Source organism: Ammospiza nelsoni, chromosome 10, assembly GCF_027579445.1.
Source record: "Ammospiza nelsoni isolate bAmmNel1 chromosome 10, bAmmNel1.pri, whole genome shotgun sequence".
Taxonomy (NCBI): Eukaryota; Metazoa; Chordata; class Aves; order Passeriformes; family Passerellidae; genus Ammospiza; species Ammospiza nelsoni.
Window position 1 is genome coordinate 11,922,421 of NC_080642.1, and position 23,440 is coordinate 11,945,860.

The window sequence follows — 23,440 nt, forward strand, 5'->3', positions numbered from 1 at the left end:
AGCTAAGTGTCCAGCAGTGCTCTCCACATAAGCTGTAGAAAATAAATCAAGTTCTGGCACTGTAAAAAGGGGCCCCAGTGTGTGCAGGTGGATTTGTACACTGTGTGTCAGGATTCAGCCAGGTAGGATCTGTAACCAGGAGCTTTATTCATTATTGGGAATATCCTCATAGAATGTCTTCTGACCTCACCATATAGCTTTGGGAGACAGCACTGAGATTATTTACTCACTCCTGGGGAAAACTGGAGTTTCCCACTTATGTCAGTCTCCGACCTTTAAATCAGAGCCAAAAGGAAGCTGGCAGGAAAACAACTCTGAGAGTTTTGCCACTTCTTTTTTTTCTTTTTTTTTTTGGGGGGGGGGGGACTGCATTTGCTCATTAGTCTTGTGAGTCGTTCCCATTCCACTACTATTTCCTTGTACTTTGCTACTTTTTAAGAAGTTACACAAGAAATATTTTAGGAGTGAGGTCAGGAAAGGCAAACCTGTTCTTCCAGTAAGTATGTTAAGAAAACTAAAACATTACTTCTAGGGTGACTGAAACAGATCAAGAGGTATCAAGTTAGTTCCTATTCCTCAGCATTTTGCTGCCATGAGGCATGGACTTGTACAAGTCCAGATCTCAAGCAACAGGAAAGAGTACTGCCTATCCTCCAGTGGGCAGGCTCAGAGGATCTGAAACGGAGAAATGCAGGAAACAGAGAAGAGAAAGTGAAGGAATTAGGTCAGTTAATACAAACAGATGTGCACCCATGCCCAGCACAGAGACAGATGTGTTTGAAAATGCTGGTGCTAAGCACTGGAGGCAAGTTGTTCTGCCTTGAAACCTAAACACCTCCAAAGGGAGCCCAGGCCAGAGGCTGGACTGACAAGGATATATCTGTACTAAGCTGTGTAAGGGTGATTTATTGCACAAGATCAAGCGGGAAGAAGGTTCACTCCAGACCCAACTTCAATGCTACCCTCTCTTTCCTCCCACTGCAACTTGCTCTGAGCCTCTCCACTTACCATTTTATTCTTCTGAGACCAAGCAAAGGGAACACCAGTTGTTATACAAGAGCCACAGCACAAACTAAAACTAAAAAAGGGAACAACTGCAAAGGTAACTTTTCTAAGGCAGGCTGATGATTTTGGGAAATGACTCATTATTTTGGGAGGTGCCAGGTGTGGAAAACAGGATGGTCACACACACTTTTTCTGCCTGGTCAGCTTTTGCTGCTTTCCCAAACATCACCCTTGCCCTTTTTAGCTCCTGTAGCAGACTAGGGGCAGCAGGAGTCCTTGGTTGCTTCCCACCAAAGCAGGGTCTCCAGGGAAGAATAAAGACTCATACAATCTTTTAACTGTTCATAGTTTTATTCCAGCTCCAAGGTGTTCTGCACTCCTAGAGAACACCCTCATAGGAGTATTCATACCTTCACAACTGAAAATGAAGAAAAAACAGGTTAAAGGTGCAAAACATTCATCATTTCCAGAGTCTGACAATCTGTCATAATAATTCATCAAGTTGTTAATCTAGAACCAAAGAAGATGGTGACATTTGCTCATTTTGTTAAGCGTGTTCACATTGCCTGGAGAGAAAGCAGCCTGAATTGGAACCTTTAGTAATATGATGCTCTCTACTGTTTGGAGTAAGAATTACATAGTATTTATTCATAAAAAGTTTTTTGTTAGCATGTCCTATGGAGTGTCATCATTCATATTTTTAAATTGAAATGTGTCTTAAAAAATTATACATAAATTACAAAAATAACTGGTCAAACTAAAATATAAAAGCAAAGTAAGATTTAAAATACAGTCCCTTAAACCTATAAATAAATAGTCACAAAGTAGGCAAGCAAGAGGCAAAAACAAAAACACGTGCCTCACCTCAACTCAACTTTTATCCTAGTCCTGAAAATACATGTGTGTATTATGTCATCCTTAGGCAATATATTTTGCTTTGAAAAATCTGACAGTATAAACAGAAACCTGACCTCTAAAGCACCCCAAATCTCATTTTCTGTTTCTCAGCATGTGACACCCAGTTCTGGCCACGTTACAGAAAGGAAGCTGTGAATCAACTGGTGACATTCCACAGAAGAGGTACTTAGCGTTGTTCTATCTAAGGAAAAGGAGACTGAGAAGAGCCATGGCAACAATCTTCAAACAGGTAACTGGAGAATGTAACATTATCCCTGTCCACTGTGGGCATGTTACAAGAAAGATTCAGACCAAGCACAGGGGAATACTTGCTATTAAAGTCAGCAAGCACTGGCATTGCCAGGTGAGCACTCCAATGTGGTCTTTAGGGACAGGTGTGGCACGCACGGCTCAGAAATTACCTAACCAGAGGTGATCCTGTGTGAGCAGAGGATGGACAGAGCTGATGAACTCTTCTGACGTCGCCTTTGCCTCCTGCTTCATTGTGGCCAGAAAAAACCCCAACAACTCACAGAAACCCACTGGGAAACACCTTGTGTTTTCCAGCTTTCAAGGCAGCACTGCCACCCATGTCATGCACTCCCCAGGCACAACAACAGCAGGGGACTCATCACAATCTTTCCTGTAACAGCGTGGGAGCCCCTGGTGCCCCCATCCAGGCTGGGCTGCCCTCAGCACCTCTCCAGGCCTGCCCGAGAGCAGCCAGGGGCACAGGGACGAGGCCCCGAGGCGAGCACGGGGGTGTGGGGGATCCAGAACCCCAGTGTGAGGGACCCATGACCCCGATGTGAGGGAACCATCATCCCAGTGCGGGGATCCATGACCCAAGTGTGACTAATCCAGGACCGCCGTGTGAGGGCTCCATGCCCCTGGTGCGGGGATCCCTGAGCCAAGTGTGAGGGCTCCATGATCCCGGTGCGGGAATCCGTGATCCGAGTGTGAGAGCTCCGTGATCCCGGTGTGGGGATCCGTGATCCTAATGTGAGGGACCCCTGGTCCCGGTGTGGGGATCCGTGATCCGAGTGTGAGAGCTCCATGATCCCGGTGCGGGACTTGTGATCAATGTATGAGGGACCCCTGATCCAAGTATGAGAGCTCCATGATCCCGGTGCAGGAATCCCTGGTCCAACTGTGAGAGCTCCATGATCCTGGTGCGGGGATCCCTGATCCAAGTGTGAGGGAGCCCTGATCCCGGTGCGGGATCCCTGATCCCGGTGCGGGGATCCCTGATCCAAGTGTGAGGGGTCCCTGATCCCGGTGAGGGATTCCTGATCCCGGTGCGGGATCCCTGATCCAAGCATTACACATCCAGCTCTCCCCGATTCGCCGCTCCCGGCCGCCCAGCCGCCGCGGTGCTCCCGCTAAACCCTCCCTCCTCCTCCGCAGCCGAGCCCGGAACCTTCGCGCGGTGAGGCGCGGTTTCCGGCGGGGCGGGCGGCGCGGACCGCGGTGCCCGGAAGCGGCTGCCGCTGCCCTTGCCCTCAGCGCGGCCGCGCTCCTGCGGCTCCCGGGCCGCTCCCGCTCCCTCCCGGCCCTTACCATGTGGCGGACGCGGGCGGCGGCGGCTTGGTAAGCGGGACGAGCCCCGGCGGGCCGCAGGCGGCGCAGCACAGCGGGTTGGTGGGGTGCGAGGTGCGGGTGTGAGTGGCGCAGGGCTGGGCCTGAGGCTGCTGCAGCCTGGTAGCCCCGGGCTGGGCTCTCTCCCGGGCTGGGCTCTCTCCCAGCCTGCGGCTCCCCTGGGACCGGGGGAGGCGGTGCCCGTAGGAGGGGAGGGGGCTGCTTCTCCCGCATTCTCGCCATGGGGAGCTCCGGCCGCTTTCGTGTCCGTGCGTGGTCCCTGCCAGCAGCTGCCTTGCGTTCTGCTGCAGCATTCCCGGCTGGAGCAGTGACAGGCACTGGTGGATAACAGCGCGGTGTTCCTTGGCAAATTTTATAGAGTCACGGCATAGTTTGGGTTGGAAGGGGAACATGAATATCATCTAGTTCCTGCCCCTATTTGGGAACAGCAGTAGGAAAATAAGCGTTGTCTTGTGCTGAGGGAGAAAGAAAATGCCACCGTGTGCTTTGTCGGGATACATTTGCTTTGTAGTTACTTGCATAGCCGCCCACTTACTTTGTAATGTGTTTTACAAGACATTTATAATCTCAGTGCAGTGTTGCAGGTTGCAGGCTGTAATCAGGCAGAGCCACTCGTGTCTGGAAGGATGGTTTTTGTTATTGTTAAAACCAACATAGCAGAGGCTTGAAATTTGGAACTCATTAAGTGCTCATTTAATAGCATTGTCCTGCCATCCGTTTCAATCTGGCTGTACTTTGCATTGGAGACCTCAAGGTGGTTTTTGGTCAGTATTCATCAGGAGACTTAGCAGCAGCAGCAGGAGGGAGGAAATAGAATATGGAAGTTTTTGTGTGATGGAGGAGTAGGGGGGGTTTTAATGATTTATAAGATTTCAGATGTGTAAGTAAAGGAGCTGAGTTTGAAACATGCAATAATACTCAAAAGGAAGTTGTGGATTGAGGTTTTGCCATCCAACTTTGATGGAATTCAATTTGCCCTTCAGTTTAAGCACACAGACAATGCTATAAAACACAATGTTTTCTAAAAGAAAAATCACAGAGAAGAAAGTTGCATAATATTGCACAAAATGCCTTTAGCCCAGGTGAAGATGAATAACAAGGAGTGACTGCTGTAGTATGTGCTACCACATGGTCTCTGCTGAAAAGAGTAAATATCTGTGAAATGATAATGACTGCAAAACAAAATAATGAGCAGCCCAGTCATTGGCTTGCTTTATACAGGATTTCACACCTTGATTTAAAAACCTGGCTTCCAAACTGGGAAATTAAACATTTCAAGTGTGAAGGCACTTTTGTATTGGTTCTGTTTGTAGTTAATTTCTGAGCCTTTTGTAATTCCATGTCCAAGAAGAGAAATGCTTTAGTGGTTTAGGAATTGTTCTGTTCCTGCTTATTAATCTCTTTCTAGGTTCTAAGTTTCATATTGCCAAAGCCCAGCCCTGCAGAGATGGTTTAGTATGGCAGCAAAGGTGTCCTCAGCCATAGGGACTTAGGAATGAGGACTGGCAGAGCAGTCCCTGGAGTTCCTTGACTGAGCTTCCCATTGCACTAAAGGAAATTTCTAAACTTAGATCATTGGCAAAATTGGTCTTTAAGAGAGAAAAATATCTGAATTCTGATTACAAAAGCTCAATTTCTGGATTAAAAGTCCTTTTTATGACAAAGTCTTTCACTTGTTTGGACATTAAGAATTTGCCTGTCACCTCTAGTACATGAAAATCTTGAGGCAAAGAGCTGTATAGATCATAAAGCATGTTATTAGAAAGTGCTGTAGTATTGTCCACTAAGTATGATTCACTTGTTCTTGTTAAAATCTGTTAATTTTACATGTTTTAGGATTATGGAATTAGTAATTTGCCATTTCAGTGATACGAAGTTTTGTTTTTTTTTTTTTGTCCCATTTTGAAGAAGATGCACTTGATAATATTGGAAACCCTGAAAAAGGACAAAGTTTCATTTCAACTTTCAAAATTTCATGCCTGTAATTTCACTCATAGTACACAAGTTTTATTCCAGACCATGTGTTTGCATAACATAGGCAGTTTGATTAGGCTCCTGTGTTTTAATGTGTGCTTTTCATGGCTGAGTTCTGCTTTCAGACTCAAATTTTCCAAACTTTTCCCTCTTAAATCTGAGTTTCTTCATGAAAGCATCAATGCACGTGGTGCAGCCACCTCCAGAACTCATCTTGTCTATGCATGATCCAAGACAAAACCACAATCTTGTAATCCTAGAACCACAGCAAGTGAAAGGAACTGAAAGGTGTCATTAAGCACATGGTTGGCCTAAATAGGACAAATGTATTCTACAAGGATTTTTTTTCTGTGTATTGGGTTTTTTAGAAGTTTGGAAATCCTCTACTAACTTAATGTTTTCTAGAAGTTTATTTACAGAATAAGACAGGCCAAACAATTTTCTTGTATGTTGGAAGTGTTTTGTGGACTCTTTAGCCCAAACATGCTTTACCACACCTGTTACCTGCCTTACTGCAGTGTGAAAGTTAAATGCAATCCATAACAGACTTCAGAATTTGTAGTGAAGGTTTTGTGTCTGTAACCACTAGAAATACTGTACCCATTAACAATGTTTGCAGCTTTTTATTTTCCTCTTAAGTATAGCAGTAGTGGCTGGAAATTGTGGCTTCAAGCTGATGTAATAGGTATCTGTAACCAGCTGAAATATTATGTGGATTGCTTCTAAAGAGGTTTTTGATTTAATGGTGTGTTGAAGAAATCAGTTGAAGTTTTTATTTCTTTATTTTAGTGTCATCTGCCAGAGCCTAGCGAACAGCAGCTGTGGAATAAAGAGAAAATCACCGCTTCAAAACCTGCATCTTGTTTCCCGCAGTGTACATCATCCCTACTACCCAAGTGCAAGGTTCCAGAGACCTCCCCTAAGGATATCCATTCAGCAGTTCTCTTCTCTGAATCGTCTTCCCCTTCACAAAACAAAACTTTTGAATGTCAAACATGGGTACCAATCCCACAGGAACTTTTGGCTGGCCAGATTGGCCTCTAGGCTTCTCAGAGTTCGCTATCTCATCTTAGGATCTGCAGTAGGAGGTGGCTACACAGCTAAGAAGGTATTTATCTCTGGAAGCTACTTCATGCATTTTGTCTTTGCTGTTACATACTTCAGAACAGAAGTTCTTGTTATAGCCACAAATATATGGGATGCCATTGTTTGGTTAACTGATGATAATAAAAATGAGTGAATATGGAAAGCATTGTTTAGGAAACTGCTATAGATCTTAGAAAATCCAAGTACTACTCATAGCTAAAGATGGTGGGTTAGTCTGTTTTATGTGTAGGTAGCAGTTGCTCGTACACTTCTCTATGTACTTTCCTTTTTTCTATTTTTCTATTTCTACCATGATTTTTTTCCTTTCTCTGTCAGACATATGAGCAGTGGAAGGACATGATACCAGATCTCGAGGATTATAAGTGGATTGTTCCTGACTTCATTTGGGAGCTTGATGAACTTGTTGACATCGGTATCACAAAGCCATGATGTTTCTCTGTCTAAAGACTGGCATGTGTAAAACTTAACATAGGAATGTAGGTCCTCAGGGCCTCACTCCAGGAGTAGCTTTTCAGCTGTAATTTGAGTGGGCTTTTATTTTTGGAGTTTGATGTGTGTTTCACCAAAGAATTTGTATCAGTGTGTTTGTAAAAAGAAAGTAAACTCTGCTTAGCATGGATATTCCCTGTTGCATCCTTTCATTTGAGAATGTTCTTGGTCCTTTCATAAAGCCATATAGTCCCATTAGTCTCCCAGAAAGGAGAGTTGCAGTGTGATCAAGGGGACTCACACAGGTTTTGGTAGTATTATGCAGAAAGTTTTTTCTTTCTATATGATTGACTTACAAGTGAAGGTATAAATAGATAGTAAAAAATATGTGTGAGAAAAAGACAAGTTGAAAATGCAGAATAGCAAACCTGCCTATCCACAAAATTATCTTGAAGATAGAGAAGAAAAGAAAGTGAAAAATATAGTCTTGCTTTCCTGAGCCTTCAGGTTGCAGTAGAGTCTTTTGTGTATTTTTAGATGAAAGACAGAAATCTGAAAATCAAGCTCAGACTTACATTTTGTATGCAGGGTAGAAATGTGATGATCTTAAAAAAAAAAAAAAAGATTTTACTGCATAGGATGGTAGAATGCTTTGGATTGGGAGAGACTTACAGATGTTTACTTCCAGCCTTGATGCCATGTGTGAGAATTGCATAGGTAAATGCAGAGATTGAAAACTCATACAAGTTTTTCTTGTTCTTACTGCAAATGGACACTACATTTTTATAGTACTTTAAAGGTAATGATTTTTATTTTAAGGATAACAAAATTGGCTTGTTTATGAAATTGAAAACTAAGCTTTTCTTAAAAAGATTAAAGGCATGAGCATAATTACAGTTTCACGTAACTTTAAAACATCCTCTACAAAGTAAGTGAAAGGATAATGTATGAAATGTGGTAAAATGTAGCAATAAGTTTTCAGCAATTATAAAGTACCTGAGGCAGCCAACTTATCAGGAAGTTCAAAGTCTAAAAAAGCAAGTGGTTTTTCAGATCTGATAGTCTTTCCCAACAGTAGTGGGGGGAGGTGCACGTGGAGAGAAAGTTCTTTGTACTTGTTTAAAAAAAATTTTAAAGCCATATCCTGAAACAGTTGCTAGGTTTTATAGCCTAAGACTTTTTTTTTTTCCAAAAATAATAGAAAAAAGCCCAACTCACTAACTGTTGTACTGTTTTCCTAGAAAAGCTTCTCAAAGCCCTCCCTGATGCAGATGACCTTGCCAAACTTATGCCTGACTTTGAAAAGATTGGAGAGAGCCTCACTTCGCTGAAAGGATTTCTTTCTCCTGGTGAGAACAAATTTTCAGCTAAGTTTTAATTTCAAAAGCTGAACCTATTTGATGATGAGGGTGTAGGTATGTCCTTAGATGCTAAAACAAAGCAGATCCTGGAAATGTTTGTGTTTGCATTGAATATCTCTTCTGAAAGAGTTGTGACACAGGTAAGTGTGATGTATTTTTAAAAGCGAGAATTCTGGTAACAAGTGCAGAGAACTATAATATGAAATTGAATAAAAAACTTCTATTCAGCTTCAACTTCTTCTTCAGCTTGAAAGCTCAATTCTTCAGTGAGTCAGAGAAGCTGGTTGTGTCCAGCTAGAACTTGGTGAGAGTGTCACTGGACAGTAGCAATATCACAGCTGTTACAGGAGAAAAGAGTTGGATTGTTAAGAGTGAAGGTTCTTAATGTTGCAAGTATATGAAATAGGGGATTTGTAAGAAAGGTATTCTGGATTGAATGATGTTTTCCATCTAGTTCTGGACCCAGCAAAGCTTTCTTGGAGATTTAGGTTAGGTGGGGCAGTGTTTCAAAGGAGCAGGTGAGTTCCAAATCCTTCAGAAAAGGCGTGGGGATGGTTTGTCTATTCATTGTATCCAGGCAGTAGGAGGCTTAATGTATCTGTGAGGGGTTATATCATTGTTCTAAGTGTGTCTGAAAATATTTTCATATCAGTGTGCATAGAAGTGTGGTTTTGTTTCTTTGAAATACTGTCAATGGCAGAACTAATTCATTAATCTTACAAATGCAGCAAGAATCTAAGTAAGGGCCAAGTTCAGCAGAGTGACAAGTAGATTACAATCTCCTATGTATTCTGGCTGTTTAAAATTTTAACAGTTTAAAATTGTGTTGTTATTGACCAACAGTGAGATGTCACCAATTACTTGTTATCATACTCACACTGGCATAATGGCCATTTATGATTGTGTGGTCCTCCAAATGAAACAAAGATCCCTCATCTTTATCTTGCATTTTGTTTTGTGTCTATAATTTTTATTTCCCCTCTTCTGCTGATTTTTCACAGGTTACAATTTGGTTAGTGAAGTCATAGGAGCTTCTGATCTACTTCTGTTGTTAGGTGTGTAAAAGCCCTTTTTCCTGCCTTTAACCTGCCTTTTTACAGCAAACTGTTAAAGCACTACTATACTAAGAGGAGTGAATATCAATATAAATACAACTATTTACAGCAACTTAATATGGATTTATAAATACTTTCCAACTATTTTTAGAATACTTCATAGAATCACAGAATATGCTGAGTTGGAAGGGACCCATCAGGATCATCGAGTCCAACTCCTGGCCCTTTTCAGGGATATCTTGAAAATCCCACCCTGTGCCTGAGAGAGGTGTCCAAAAGCTCGTTGAGCTTGGTGCTGTGACCAGATCCCTGGGGAGCCTGTTCTAGTGCCCAGCCACCCTCTGGGGCAGAACTTTTCCTGCCTAGGTCCTCCCCTGTGGGAATGAATAGGTGAATGGTTGATGTATCTCTGCCACAGTCTTTAGCAGATGCTTTTTATTTCAGGCTTGTTCCAGAAGCTTCTTTTGAAAACCTGTCATTACAATAGGAAAGGTTTTTTTTCTCATTACAGTAGCATCAGTGGATTTTGTATTATCCTTCTTTCTCAAAAACTAATTCTGCAATATTTTGAGAACTTTTAATAGTCTCACTGAAGCTCCCTGCTCCCTTGTGTTATAATTAATCTGCATCATAAACTAGATATAAAATTTTCAGATGAGTTTTAAACTGAGTTTCTTCTTCAGTTTCTTAAGATGAATTTTTTTTTATAGGAACTTTAAAGATTATTGAATTACTAACTCATAGAGGTTGAAGCTTTAATTTTCTAGTAACTGTAGTTTGAGATTTTAAGTGCCTTTTGCATCTTATTATTAGTTTCTGTAATTGTGTCCTAGGTTCCCCAGGAGAAACAGCATTCCGGGCTACTGACCAGGGATACGACAATGACAAGCAGTTCAAGAAGGTAATTACTCACTTGCAAACCTGAAAATGTCTCTATAAACAGGTATTTATGGTTTGAAAGTGCATCAGTAGCCCATTGCAGAAGTTAATTGGAAGCAGCTTGAAAAGTATTTATTGTTGAATATTAGTTCCGAATGCATTACTGCTTTTTATATATAAAATTATTGCAGGGATAATAAACATTTTGGTGTAAAGAACTACAAGGCAGACATGAATATGTTTAATAATTGCATTATTAAGAAAATTGGTCTGTTATAAGAATGTGATTTTAGGTATTGTATGTGCATTTGCAATTTTTCAGGGCATGATCTCCATGGCACTTGAGTTTATAACTTATTACTGAAGTTGGTTTAGGTGTTTATATTTATTTTTTAGCATTTCTGCTTCAAACTCGTTTCTGTTGACATTTTCGTAGTTTTAATTTTTATTTAAGTATTTCTGCCTTAAAGAATTTCCATTTCTTAAAGTAGTCTGTTTTTTTCTTTCTTTATCTAAATAAAGCATACATCATATTTTTGTTACTATTTTCTGGAAAATAATGTTACTGTATTTTCGTAACCTAAAGTTTTAGCACTTTTTTTCTTGAAGTCAAGAAGGTGAAGTTTATTTTTTTGTTTTCATGAACATTTCTGTTAAATTCCTAAATTGTCATATTGCTCATTCTTTAAAGGCTTTTATTTTTCTTGTGTATGTTTTTAAAAGTTGTTTTACAAAAATGGAAGGAAAACAATATATATCAGGGAATTTGTAAATGATCATATAGTTATTTTTGAACTGAAATATTCTGAACTATAACTGGGGCTTTTCCATAAACAACTTTTCTGTATATGCAGGCATGTATACATTTATTCTTCATTAATTCTGCATGGTAACATAGTGAAACATGTACAAAGCTCAGATCTTACAACCATTTTTCCTCCTGTAGAACACTGATGGATTTTTACACAAGAATTAACCTAGCTTTTTATTTCCCCTTTGTCTGTAAACTGTCTATGTTTTTCTCCAGAGTGATTGCTTTGCACAGGTTTCACTGTATAAATCTTAAAGAACACTTTACTATTGATTTGTGAAGAAGTGGCCATCTTAATTTATTGTCTCTGATGACTGAAATAACTGACACTTCTATTGAATACTAGTAATATCATTAAAACTTGTTATGATCCTGTGGTTGTTTTGGATGCAGGGATATCTGCATTTTAACTTTGACTGTGGTGTGGAAAATATCACCAGATTAAATTAATATGATTAAGAAAATTTTGTCTGGTCTAATGATTATATCTGATAAGAAACTGATTAATTTACTAATCAATGTGATCAGTTTGTACAGAATATTTCAAACTAGGCACATATGAATCCCTAACAGAGCATAATCACCAAGTTTGTTTGCAGGCAAAATTATTACTTTCAAGACAATGGATAAGATGGCCTTTTTGCATTCAATGCTTAGCACTGCCAACCATGGCTAGTTTAAGAGCTGTGATTGTATGGGCTCATAAAGTGATTGTATGGGTGCTCTAGTATGATACTCAATGTGCCTGATGAGAGATGGTTTTCTTCGTTTTGTTTAACTGATAAATCTAGAAATTATTTGTTTGGAGGAATTTTCTGAAGAATTGTTACAGGATGTGGTCCTCAGACAAGTCTCTAAAAGCTTCCAGTAGACTGAGTGAGAAACCAGTTGTTTTGCAAAGTAACTGTAAGAGAGTGAAAGATGTCCCAAACACATTAGCTAACAAGAAGCAGTACCGCCTGATTTGGTGTTTATCTCATAATCTCTCATTTAATCAAAACAGTACAATATTTTTAAAAGAGAATTAAACTAAAATTACTGGAGTGTTCAGATAAGTAGTTTAAGTATGTGGCATCTAAATCTCTTTTTACCTGAATTAAATAAGAAATTTTGTTCTGGGAGAAAGAAGAGCAAACATAGTTACAAAACCTACAGTCTACAGTGAAGTAGAAGTACTGTATTTTAAGTGAGGAACTAGTTGAGGCTTCTACTTGAAACAGCTGTGTTACCTTCTTAGGTCATCTTGCACTATTGTGTCTCTACAAAAATTTTCTTTAAGAAATAGTTTCCTCTTAAAGCAGACAAATTCCAAAGCTTAACCTTTACCATTAAAGAAAACTTATAGTGATTATAGCTGTGATGGAGTTGGATTGAAAACTGTGACTCAGGTCTTGGTGTGGGGCTTAGAGTCCTTTCTCTGCTCTGCTTCTTTGCTACTGTGGAGACCCTGGTGCTCCCAGGAGCAGTTGCAGTGTGTGATTGTCTCACCCAGCCTGCACAGGGTCACCTTCAGCTGGTGTAAGGAGCTGCACAAAATCCCACAGCCCCTGACCACAGCTGCTGCTGGAGAGTGAGAGAGACTTGAGTAAGGACTGTCACTCACATGGATTTATTTTTTAACATTTGTTTTCGGTTTTGTTCTTCCTTGCAACTTATGCAATAAAATTTCCATAATTTTCTCTTTTATTAAGAGTGCTATAATATTCTCAACTTAATTTCCAGTTTCATGTTATAGATGCTCTGGATAAAATTGTTACCTTTATTCAAATTCTTAAAAATTGATCTCTTTACCTATCTTGTAATTTTCACTCCTTTGTATTCCTTTTAAAATAAAGAGAGTCATACTCAGCTCTAGTGCAGTATATTAACTTTTAATACAAGATAATAGGAGATGGGAGAAGTTTAAAGAATACACAGTAACAATGTCAGGGTTTGTCCCAATATGTTATTCCTTACCCTTTACAGGGTTTCTTTGACAATGAAAACAATAATGTAATGGCTGTAAAGAACTTGATTTTTGAAATCACATTAATTGATTGGTGTTGATTTTTCTAGCAAAAATTCTTTAAAGGACAGGTTGATTTTGGTGGAGGGGCATGAGGTGATAGTGTCCAATGACAGAGAGATATCAATATTTTTGTGTCTTGGTATATGCCAGCTGGGGTACTGTGTGTATAGTTCTGTGCTATTTAAAGTTCCTAATTTTTTTAATGTTAATTTATCTTTTAATCTAAACCAGTAAATTAAGATCTAAAATATAAAGGAAATAATAATGTAATTATTGATTGTAACATTATCTTCTTTGTATCTATCAGAGAAGCCTTTTAAATGATATAATTTTTTTATTTGAATATTTTATTAAGTGGTGTGACTGTAGTTGCAAATTATTCTTGTCATACTTTATTGTGGAGTAGGAGTCGCATGTACCAGATGTCTTTGAAAGGAATTGCTGATTAAATAATTCGATTTGGTGACTTCAAGCTTCTGTTACTTCCTGTTTAAATGCTGAAAGGCCTTCATGGCAGATTTTGTTCAGTGTTTTTTCTTGTATTTTTGGGCCCATAGCATAATGTTTAAAGGGAATGTGTTGGTCATACTCAGAGTTTCCTTGTCTGCAAAATATAATTAATGTTCTTCTAATACTAAATGAGCCATGAGGCTTCCTCTCCTTGCTGCTGTGTAGGAATCAAATCTTCTGCCTGAGTTCCTGGCTCAGTTGCTTGTCTGGCATTAGAGGCATTTATTAAATCTGAAAGTGGTTTAGTAAAACGCAAGAAGCTTCAAATTATACAAATCACTGTTTAACAAATGCTTATATTTGGTCATTTGATTGTGTCTCTCCTTTTATCCATTCTCTTGTGTTGTTTATCCTTATGTGTACATGCCTGTGTGTGTATTTCATGCAACAAATGTATATCTTGATGATGGATGTCTTGAATTCTTACACCAAAGTTCTGTTTCAGAGTTTTGATTCCTGAAGTACATTTTTGAAACATTTCATTTCACTGCATGTTTTCTTAGAAGATGTAATTTTTTTTTTAAAGAACTGTTTGCATTCTCTGAAATAAACAGTTCATAAGCTTCTGGCATTGTATTTCTCAACCAATTTTGAAAGACAGCTCGTCATTATAGGATTGTTTGATGTGGAGGGAGAAGAGAACTAAGCTTTGTGGAAATGCTGAATGAGTAAAAAAATAAGCATCAAGTTTTAGGAAGTTTTGGAATGATCAGGAAGAGTTATGGCAGCATGAATTTAAATTGCAGTGTGTTAAGGAAGTGGAGAGGGAGGTTTTTCTTTTTTGTATGCTCAAGAAATTATTTTTCTTCTGCTAGTTTTAGAAAGTTAAGTACCAACCAAAAATCATCTTTTTATAAACTGTCTGTATTCTTTAGGGTATTTTTGCTTTGTTTTTATTCTTAGCAAAACTTTTACTGACAAAGATGAATGGAACAGATCAATAATATTTTAAAGCTGAGATAGTTACAGATGGATTTTTTAAAAATATTTAGATGCTTAGTTAAAGTTGAATATAATTGTAAAATGTAGCTAAATGTTGGTTGCTTTGTTCTGCCTGGATTTGCAAAGTGCATGGTTTTGCTGACTATCCACTCCAGCTAGCAAGAGACCTTGCTAATGAAATTTCACTTGCATTTGAATTGACCCGTTCATACCTGTTTTTCATCTGTCTTTGTGTCATGCCTTTTGGTTTAACTTTGTTCTCCTTACACCCCAAATTTTTCCTCTCCTTTTTATTATAAACTCCCGGCAGGGCCTGCTTGGGGAGCTCATTCTGTTACAACAGCAAATCCAGCAGCACGAAGAGGAAGCACGCAGAGCCGCTGGCTTCTCTTCCCAGCAGAAGCGCAAGGTGATGCCCTGAGGGACAAAATGTTCTGCATTCACTCTAATCCAATACTTCAGCTCTCTGCATTTGAGCTAGAAAAATCTTACTAATTAAATCATGGATGCAAGTAATTGGCCAACTTCACTACAGATGGGTAGTCCTGTTTCAGTTTAACCAAGTTGCATTTAAAGCATGATGTTAAAAGCAAAACAGGTACTTTGTGTCGCTTTGAAATTGTATTATCTCTGCCTCTATAAAAAGTGTTATTTCAAGTTCAAACATTAAAAATGCATTTAAGGAAAGTACATGAATGAAACCTGTTTACTGTTGCTTGTTTCTGGTAGCTCTGTCTTGTAAGAGTGTAGCTATTTACAGGGAATATATTTCTGGGAGTTTTTGTCCCCTGCTTTATACTGTTGCCAATCTGAAAATGACAGCAGCTCCTTAGTAATAATTTTGCACAGACAATTGAATGCTGCTAATAACAGTATCTACTGTCTATTTATCAGTGGTAGTCCCTTGTCTGTTCTCCATCTTAAAGCAGAATTTTTACTGATTTGTTGCGCTTGTTGAACATCTGTACTTCTCTTTACTTATTTAATTTAAGCTCTGATCATTTTGTTAATTATTATATGGCTGATTGGAAATCCCTCTTAAATTGGGATGTTTTAGTTGTCTGATCTGTTGCAATCTGTAATTCTTGACCACGTTGCTTTGTTGGCTGCTTTTGTGTCTCCTTAAAAACTTTGATTAGTCATACTTCTCAGCAGCTTTGGAATTGAGCACTGAATACAGAACACGATCTTCTGTACCTCTGAAAATAAATCCCACAGAAAGAGAAATGCTCTAAATATTAATTAAACTTTTAGGCATATTTGCATAGCTGTAATTGTCATGCTTTTGAGTCCATCAACAGAGGAAAACAGTGTTCTCTGAAAGCATAGTAGTACTTCAGTGTTTTACTTTCTTACCATGTTATTTTATATGGTTTGGAGTTACAAGCTCCCTTGTCAAATTGTATACAGTTTATTGAGAGATCCAAAGTATGGAATAATAGATTTAAGTAATAATAACATGTATGAACATGTAAAAATTGCTGGAGAACCAATGCAATACTTGATATATAAAAATTTATCAGCCTAATAAACACATTCAGGGAAAAAATGAGCTTGATACTACATTTCTTTATGATTGAGATTCTCCTTTTTAATACTGTGTTGCAACTAATTCCACAATTCCCAAGCTGTGAAGAAACTGCAAGGGCTGTCTTTATACATGTTTTCCTGTCCTCCATGGCAGGTACTCTGTGTTTTCATAGGATTGAAAGTCTACCTTCCTTTGCATATGGAAAATTTTCACTTAGCATTCAATGTGCTGTTTGGCATACATGCCTTAAGACAAAGAATGAGTCATGTTTGTCAAACTAACTTTTATTTTTGAATCAATTTGAAAGAGATGGTAAACTCTTTAATATGTTGATATGATGATATGGGTCAAAGAATCCAATTATTGATCCACATTCACTTTTGGAAGAACAAATTGTGACTGTCAATGAAATAAGTCATTGCAGACCTTTCTGATAGGACATAAACTAACCCTTTTTGTTTTTTAACTGAGTGTCTTGCTTGCATGTCTATAATAAAAAATGGTATTTTTATTTCAGTTCTTTAAAGTTTCGTTGCCTAATTTACTTGCATATTTTTCCATTTTAATTTATTTACTCAGTATTAAATATACTGCAGTTGTAAATTGAGTAACAGTACAAACCATCTCGCAATCAGGAGAAGATACTAAAAACAAAAGTTTAATCTTCTCTTGTTGATTTTTTTGGGGGGGGGCAGCCTGTTAAATATTTAGTAGTAAAATTGTTTACCACTGCACTGTGCATGGCTGCGTGAATGCATTTTGTCTGGGCCTTAATATTTTCATTTGAATTATTGGAAATTGTTGTAGTTCTGCACATAATCAGTTTAAATTATTTGCAGTGAACAGATATCTGTGTGCAAGGGCTCTTCATTAAAAATAAGTCTCCAGCATCCTTTTCTCATAATTCTTTATGGTGGCAATGGGGAAAGAGGGAGTAATCTTGAGTTGCAAATCATATTGAACTGGATTAAACAAATACTCAGGTACCTATAGAAACATACTGTAATAGTTGATTTGGGGGGGGGGGGAGGGAAGGATAGAAATCAGTCTTATGTGACTGTTAGTACTTCAAATTGATACCTTAGCTTTTATGGCAACTTTAAAATTTCTAGCACTATTTTAGACTACATGTTCAAAAGACTATATACTAACTTTGAAATCACACCTGCACCAAGCACTGAGGCAAAGGCATCATTCTAGAGCTGTTTGTTGGTTTTGGCACAACTTATCTAAAGTCCCTGTTAGAATTAATCATCAGTGCTAGATGATTCTTTGCTTCAGATCTCAAAACACGAGGCTGTGCAGTGTTTTGTTTTTCTGCATTGAACAGAAGCATCAGCCCACACAGACAGTGCCTGTGGTTGGAGGGGTCTGTAGGGAAGCACTTCAGAGGTGCATCATGGCCCCACAAGTCCTCTGAGAAAATGTTACCTCCTTTGAAAGTCTGCAGCACATGGAAACACTTTGTTTTCCTTTTCTTTCCTAAATTTTCTTGCCTCTTTTGGCTCTGTGCATCACTCTCTTTGCATCCTGTTTTTATTTTCCCCTAATATCTCTGAGGTGTTGGAGGCGTGTGTGTATGTAAATATATATTTACATATAGCAGCCTGTAGCTGCATGCATCAAATCCTCTGTTCAACTAACCCTGTTTCTGATGTACTTTTGCTACCACTGAACTAATTAACAGCAATGAAAAGTTAATTTACAGCCTTTTGTCTTTGCTCTTTATGAAAGAAAATAATGGCGGTAAGATGGAAGTGTCAGCTTGGATTTCTTTCTATAAAGTGCAGACACAATTGTCAGGCTTAACAGCTAAATGATAGTGAGCACTATGAATACTTGTGGATTATAATTCTTGTTTAGTCTGTAACAACTCCTGTAAAGTTTTAGTAATGGAATTAATTTATGTCTAAATAACAGCTGTCCTCTGCATATTAGATAATATGCTCTTTCTCATCTGAAGCCAACTTGAGTTGTAAATGTCACATGGGCTTTATCACATGAACTTTACTTAAATATTGACAGATTCAATAATTGTTTAGGTTACCATTTTTTCTAAATTGAATATTTTATCAGTCGACCATTAGATTTTGTTGTTTGTAAATATTTACGTCATAAGAATTTGTATTCCATCATTAATGCTTTTTGCCTTTGTGTTAGTAAAAGGGGATTGTTTAAAACAACTGTTTACTGCATCTTGATGAACACATTTTAGGAACATTTGGCTTAAAATGTTTCTTAGTGCTTGATCTTACTACATTAATTCCTTGAATCTCAAGATGTCTTGTAGTATAATATCCTAATTTTTCTAGTTTCAATGTAATTTAAATAATTTTGAAATAACCCTTCAAGACTGTCCTGCCTGTCTAAAATGTATGAAGTTGTGTAGCATGTTTAGAATTCTGACAAACAAATAAGAATGCTTTATGCATATTCATAAATAGTGAATACTCACCTGAAAGTATTTTCTGTAGTAAACAGGTGTTCAGTGATTTTATCACATTAAAATGATGTTACTTCAGAAAGTGGATATACAAGATCCTGAGAGTTTGGCCACTAAAACTATATTTAGTTCAGTGGCCTGAAATCTCAGCACTATATGAAGCTGCTTTTCCTTAAGCCCACTTTCCCGCTGTTAAGTCTTGAAGGGTTAATTTCTACATTTGCGTGTACTGAAATTCAGACAATTCTTTGATGGAAAGTTCCTGTTGCAGATGGGGCTTTCCATCAGCTTTACATTTCAAATGCTAATTGAAGAATTTTACTTGCTGTAAAATGCATGTCAAGTCACTTTTATTATGTGGAATGAAACTTCCAATTCGTAATTTGGTTACTTACAGTGCTTAAACTAAACAAGTGATGGTAGCCATGGTTATTTTTCTTTGTAGGTTTCTGACAAAGAGAAGATTGATCAACTTCAAGAAGAACTACTGCGCACTCAGGTGACTTTTCTGAGTTATTGTCGCCTTAAGTAGTGATTTATGTGTAGCAGACTCAGATTTACTAGACAAAAGCACACCTGAAGTATATTTGGTAAAAATGCAGTGCTTTTTTCAGTCTCTGAATGTATCAATGCAGAGTCCCCTGTGTTGACAGAGAGCAAAGGTCAATCTAGTCTGTTCTTCTCTGACAATGACTTACAGAAAGCAAGACCTCATTGCAACCAAGTTTTAATCTCACCTTGATAGGCCAGACAGAACTAGTTATATGTAAGTTAGATTTTTTTCAGGGATGATGCACATTAGTCATATTTGTCAATGTTTGGGTTTTCTTGCTCACATTAATGTACAATTAATCTTTTATCTGCAGGCTTCTAAACTGATTGGCTCTTTGGCTCAGCTATATTTTATAGGGGCTTTCCTAACTTCATGATACATTTGCTAGTTTTGAGTGCATTTATTACTTACATTTTTTTAATAACATATTGAAATTTATTTTTTTTTAAGTACGCTCAGGCCAAATATATTTCCACATTGTAGACAAACATTTTCAGAGCAGATATCAAAACTATATACATCTCTCATCTTTAGAGTACCACTACAATCTCCTAAACAAGGCTCAGCTGGTACAGTTGTCTCAATCTGAGATTTTATGCTGAAGAAAGGGTCTAAACAAGGCTTGCCCATTTTGATTGAATGGCCAGTTCCCACTGACACTGATTTCTGTCTGATTCCATATGTGTAGCTTCTTTGAAAATGATGCTTAAGATGCTTTAATACTGATCTTTGTGTCCTGAGGTTTGAATAGTGTGCTCTTATAAAAACTTGAAGCAAATGGGTTGCACTGCAAAAAATAAAGTCATTCTGACACTCTTCTCTTAGTGACCTTGTATTCTTAGTAACTAGTGATCATTAAGGTTTCTATATTTCTGAAAGACCTGCCTGAAGGATTTTAAGTTTTTCATAGGTAAAACTTTGCTCATGTGAATCTATTACATCCATAATTACACAAATATGTTTGTACCACTTTTTATAGCTCAAATACCAAAGAATGCTTGAGCGATTAGAGAAGGAGAACAAAGAATTGAGAAAATTGGTACTGCAAAGAGATGACAAGGGAATTCATCAGAGGAAGTTAAAGGTATGTGTTACAAAACCACATTGAAATATAATTACACCATATTTCCATTATGCTATTCTAAATTGCATTTGTTAATTCATATATAAACTTCTAACATTTGTTTTAGAATATCTCTGTTAATTTTTTGAGTCATCAGGACTTTCATACATCTTTTATTCTTTAACCATATAACTTTCGGAGGTGGCTTCAATTGAAAACCATGAAGGGGTTACCATGTCTAAATAACTTACCTAAGGAATTGGGAAATGTGGCTTGGTTTTTCATGTAGCCTGACTGTATTTTCAGATAATCTTGCTTCCAACTCTTTTTGCACACACAGTCTGATACCTTTGTGCTTTGTCATGAGTCTCATTGAGTTTGGTAGGAGTAAGTTATGGGGTCAGGGAACATCATTTAATGACTGTATAAATCCAGTGAGACTAGCTTTTGTTTTTGTCTGCCAACATCCTGAGCATTTTAAAAATAGATGTTTTCTGCTTCTCTGTGTGATTTCTTAACCTGTATGGATATTGTTCTTTCCTCTGGGAAGGGAAAGATGAATCTTACTTGTGCACAAGTTTGATAACTCTGTATCCTTGTTAATGTTTATTGTTCATCAAACTAAATAATTGTAGATGTTTAATGGAAGAAACTCAATTTAGCTTAACCTGAAAGCTGCAAAGTTTGCACTTTGTTGTTCTCTTATGCTGTACATAGGAGCTTTCATTTTCCCCCTTCATCCACAGGAGTCAGGAAGTGACTTTACTTGGTAATGTATTTCATAGAACAAAGATAGCTGCAGTATAGACAGCTGTGGTTTCAAACCATCAGGAGAAAGTAAAATAATTTTTGCAGAAATTTACAGAAGTAGTCTGAAACTTCTGTTCTCTTATTTGGCTGTGTTTTCTCTGTGTACTTTTTTTTTGTAGAAGTCCTTGATTGATATGTATTCTGAAGTACTTGACATCCTGTCTGATTATGATGCCAGTTATAACACTCAAGATCACCTACCTCGAGTAAGTAGATAACAAGTTCAATGACTTCTATTGAAACACCAGTTTTACAATTAAATAGAGCATTTCATTATATTCCAGAATAATCCAGAGTTAGTGCTTGGCTATTTTCTTGTAACTCCACCTTTTTGCTTAAGACATGTCTTTCATTTTAAAAGCAATTAGATATTTTTGAAAATAACAAGTTTAACCATGCTATGCCTGTTTTGGCTCTTAGATAAACCCTGTCTAGATTCAGTTACTGCTGCTGTGCTCGGGTTTCCATTTTAAATGGAAATGGCTAATGTTGATAGAGATGCATGTCTTCCTAGTCAGCTTTTATCTAAACTTCCAAAATATCCTTCCAAAAGCCAATGTCTGTTTAAACTTTCACTTAAGGTGGTGGTGGTTGGAGACCAAAGTGCAGGAAAAACCAGTGTGTTAGAAATGATCGCCCAGGCCCGCATATTCCCTCGAGGGTCTGGGGAGATGATGACACGTTCCCCTGTCAAGGTAAGGAACATCCTCATCTCTGAATCAGCATTTGCTGCGTTGTTCTCCCTCTGATTATGACAAGCATCCATGTGCATAGGTTTATAAAATGGCCTGTAAGCAAGGGAGTTGTTTCAGCTAATGACAAGAGCTCTGCAGGTCTGCATATGATCTGTGTGTACTGTCTGAGTAGGAGCCAGTACCATTTAGTAATTTTGTGCAAAATTATCATTACAAATAACTGTGTTACTACAGAGGGAAGTATACATATGTCAAGTACTTCTCATGTTTCTCTGTGTTAGATTTGCTATACTTTCTCATTAAAGCTTTTAACATTTAGGTGACCCTTAGTGAAGGCCCCCACCATGTGGCTTTATTCAAAGACAGCTCTCGGGAGTTTGACCTGACCAAAGAGGAGGATGTAAGTGTAATAAAGTGACTGGAAGTTAATGAGACTTACTTCTGTTGATTCTCTGAATAATTTTGTATCTCTGTGATCTCTAAGCCCCTGTTTAATTAGAGTGAAAGATGTTTAGTGGGGCAAGGCATTGTATTAGCTATTAAATTATCTCTTTGGCTGGCACTGAAGTGGATAAAATGTTGAGGGCTCCTTGTGCCAAGACACTTTTTGAAGCATGAAGGGTTCTTCAGGTTATCTGTCATTTAGTGCCCTCCCCATTTACCAGACTTACTAAAGATGCATTTGAAATAATACTTATAAATTGAGATCTTCATTCCTAACTAAAAGTGGTTTTCTGTGTAGGTAATTTTTCTTCTATCACAGTTATAAAGAATTTTCTGTTTGATATTTTGCTTTTCTTGTAACAGCTTGCAGCTTTGAGAAATGAAATAGAAATCAGAATGCGAAATAGTGTGAAAGAAGGGTGCACTGTTAGCACTGAGGTAAGACTTTTCAAATATTTCATGGTAAATATCTGTGTTTGTATGTTTTGGAAGTATTCTTCAGCAGAGGGATTGTGATGAATCCAGTCTGCATATACTTTGTGTTTTGCAGTATACAAGGTGTATTTGGACTGTTAAAATGAGTTTCATACAATAATGCTGCATTTATATTTGCATTAAAAGTTGTACTTCCTATTTAAAATTATGAGTTGTTGCTGAATAAAACATATGTGTGTTAATATAGTTTTATATATGTGTTTGTCTATGTAACTATGTTCAAAATAAATTTCAATTTTATTTCACAGACCATCTCCTTAAGTGTGAAAGGTCCTGGTTTGCAGAGAATGGTATTGGTTGATTTACCTGGAGTCATTAGTGTGAGTAGGCAATAATTTTTAAAATGAAGACATGTAAATAAAGTGGTGTTATTGATGAGAACATTAGCCATTGGGGATTTTTTAACATGTTTTTTTCTTTGTTTTTCTTTAAATATTTATCTCCATATGCATATTAAAGACTGTGACATCAGGTATGGCTCCAGATACGAAGGAAACTATCTTTAGCATCAGCAAAGCCTACATGCAGAATCCTAATGCCATCATCCTCTGTATTCAAGGTACTAAGAGTCTAAACAATTATCCACTTGTATTTTTAATCATGGTTCATATGTTACTCTGGAGTCTGTTCTGATGGTATTTTTCCTTTTGTGATAATCTGTGTAGTGTACAAAACAGCATGCTGTGGAATATCTGTTTATAAATTAGGCAATCTGTGCAAAATTTGTGGCAAAAGCAACTTTTTGCTAAGAGTTATTGTAGCATTAAAGAAAAATGGTGGTGGTAATAAAATTCAAGTTTTCCACAGAAGTGTTTTTGGAGGTAGCATG

At 37.8% G+C, this 23,440-nt stretch overlaps 1 protein-coding gene across 4 annotated transcripts in view; it reads left to right on the top strand.

Annotated features, from left to right (window-relative positions):
- The first annotated feature begins 3,365 nt into the window (after positions 1–3,365).
- The window catches only part of OPA1 (OPA1 mitochondrial dynamin like GTPase), a 49,381-nt gene continuing 29,306 nt past the window's right edge, over positions 3,366–23,440 (top strand). Inside the window, exons 1-15 of one of the 4 annotated variants that reach the window (XM_059478869.1) lie at positions 3,366–3,492; positions 6,265–6,583; positions 6,898–6,994; positions 8,253–8,360; positions 9,374–9,427; positions 10,261–10,328; positions 14,888–14,986; positions 18,997–19,050; positions 20,084–20,188; positions 21,097–21,183; positions 21,559–21,672; positions 21,992–22,072; positions 22,480–22,554; positions 22,860–22,931; positions 23,071–23,170. In XM_059478869.1, coding sequence (XP_059334852.1) covers positions 3,464–3,492; positions 6,265–6,583; positions 6,898–6,994; positions 8,253–8,360; positions 9,374–9,427; positions 10,261–10,328; positions 14,888–14,986; positions 18,997–19,050; positions 20,084–20,188; positions 21,097–21,183; positions 21,559–21,672; positions 21,992–22,072; positions 22,480–22,554; positions 22,860–22,931; positions 23,071–23,170 — 1,462 coding nt within the window. In that variant the 5' untranslated portion in view covers positions 3,366–3,463. The remainder of the gene's footprint in view (positions 3,493–6,264; positions 6,584–6,897; positions 6,995–8,252; positions 8,361–9,373; positions 9,428–10,260; positions 10,329–14,887; positions 14,987–18,996; positions 19,051–20,083; positions 20,189–21,096; positions 21,184–21,558; positions 21,673–21,991; positions 22,073–22,479; positions 22,555–22,859; positions 22,932–23,070; positions 23,171–23,440) is intronic. The other 3 variants (XM_059478871.1, XM_059478870.1, XM_059478872.1) reach the window with 3 other exon arrangements.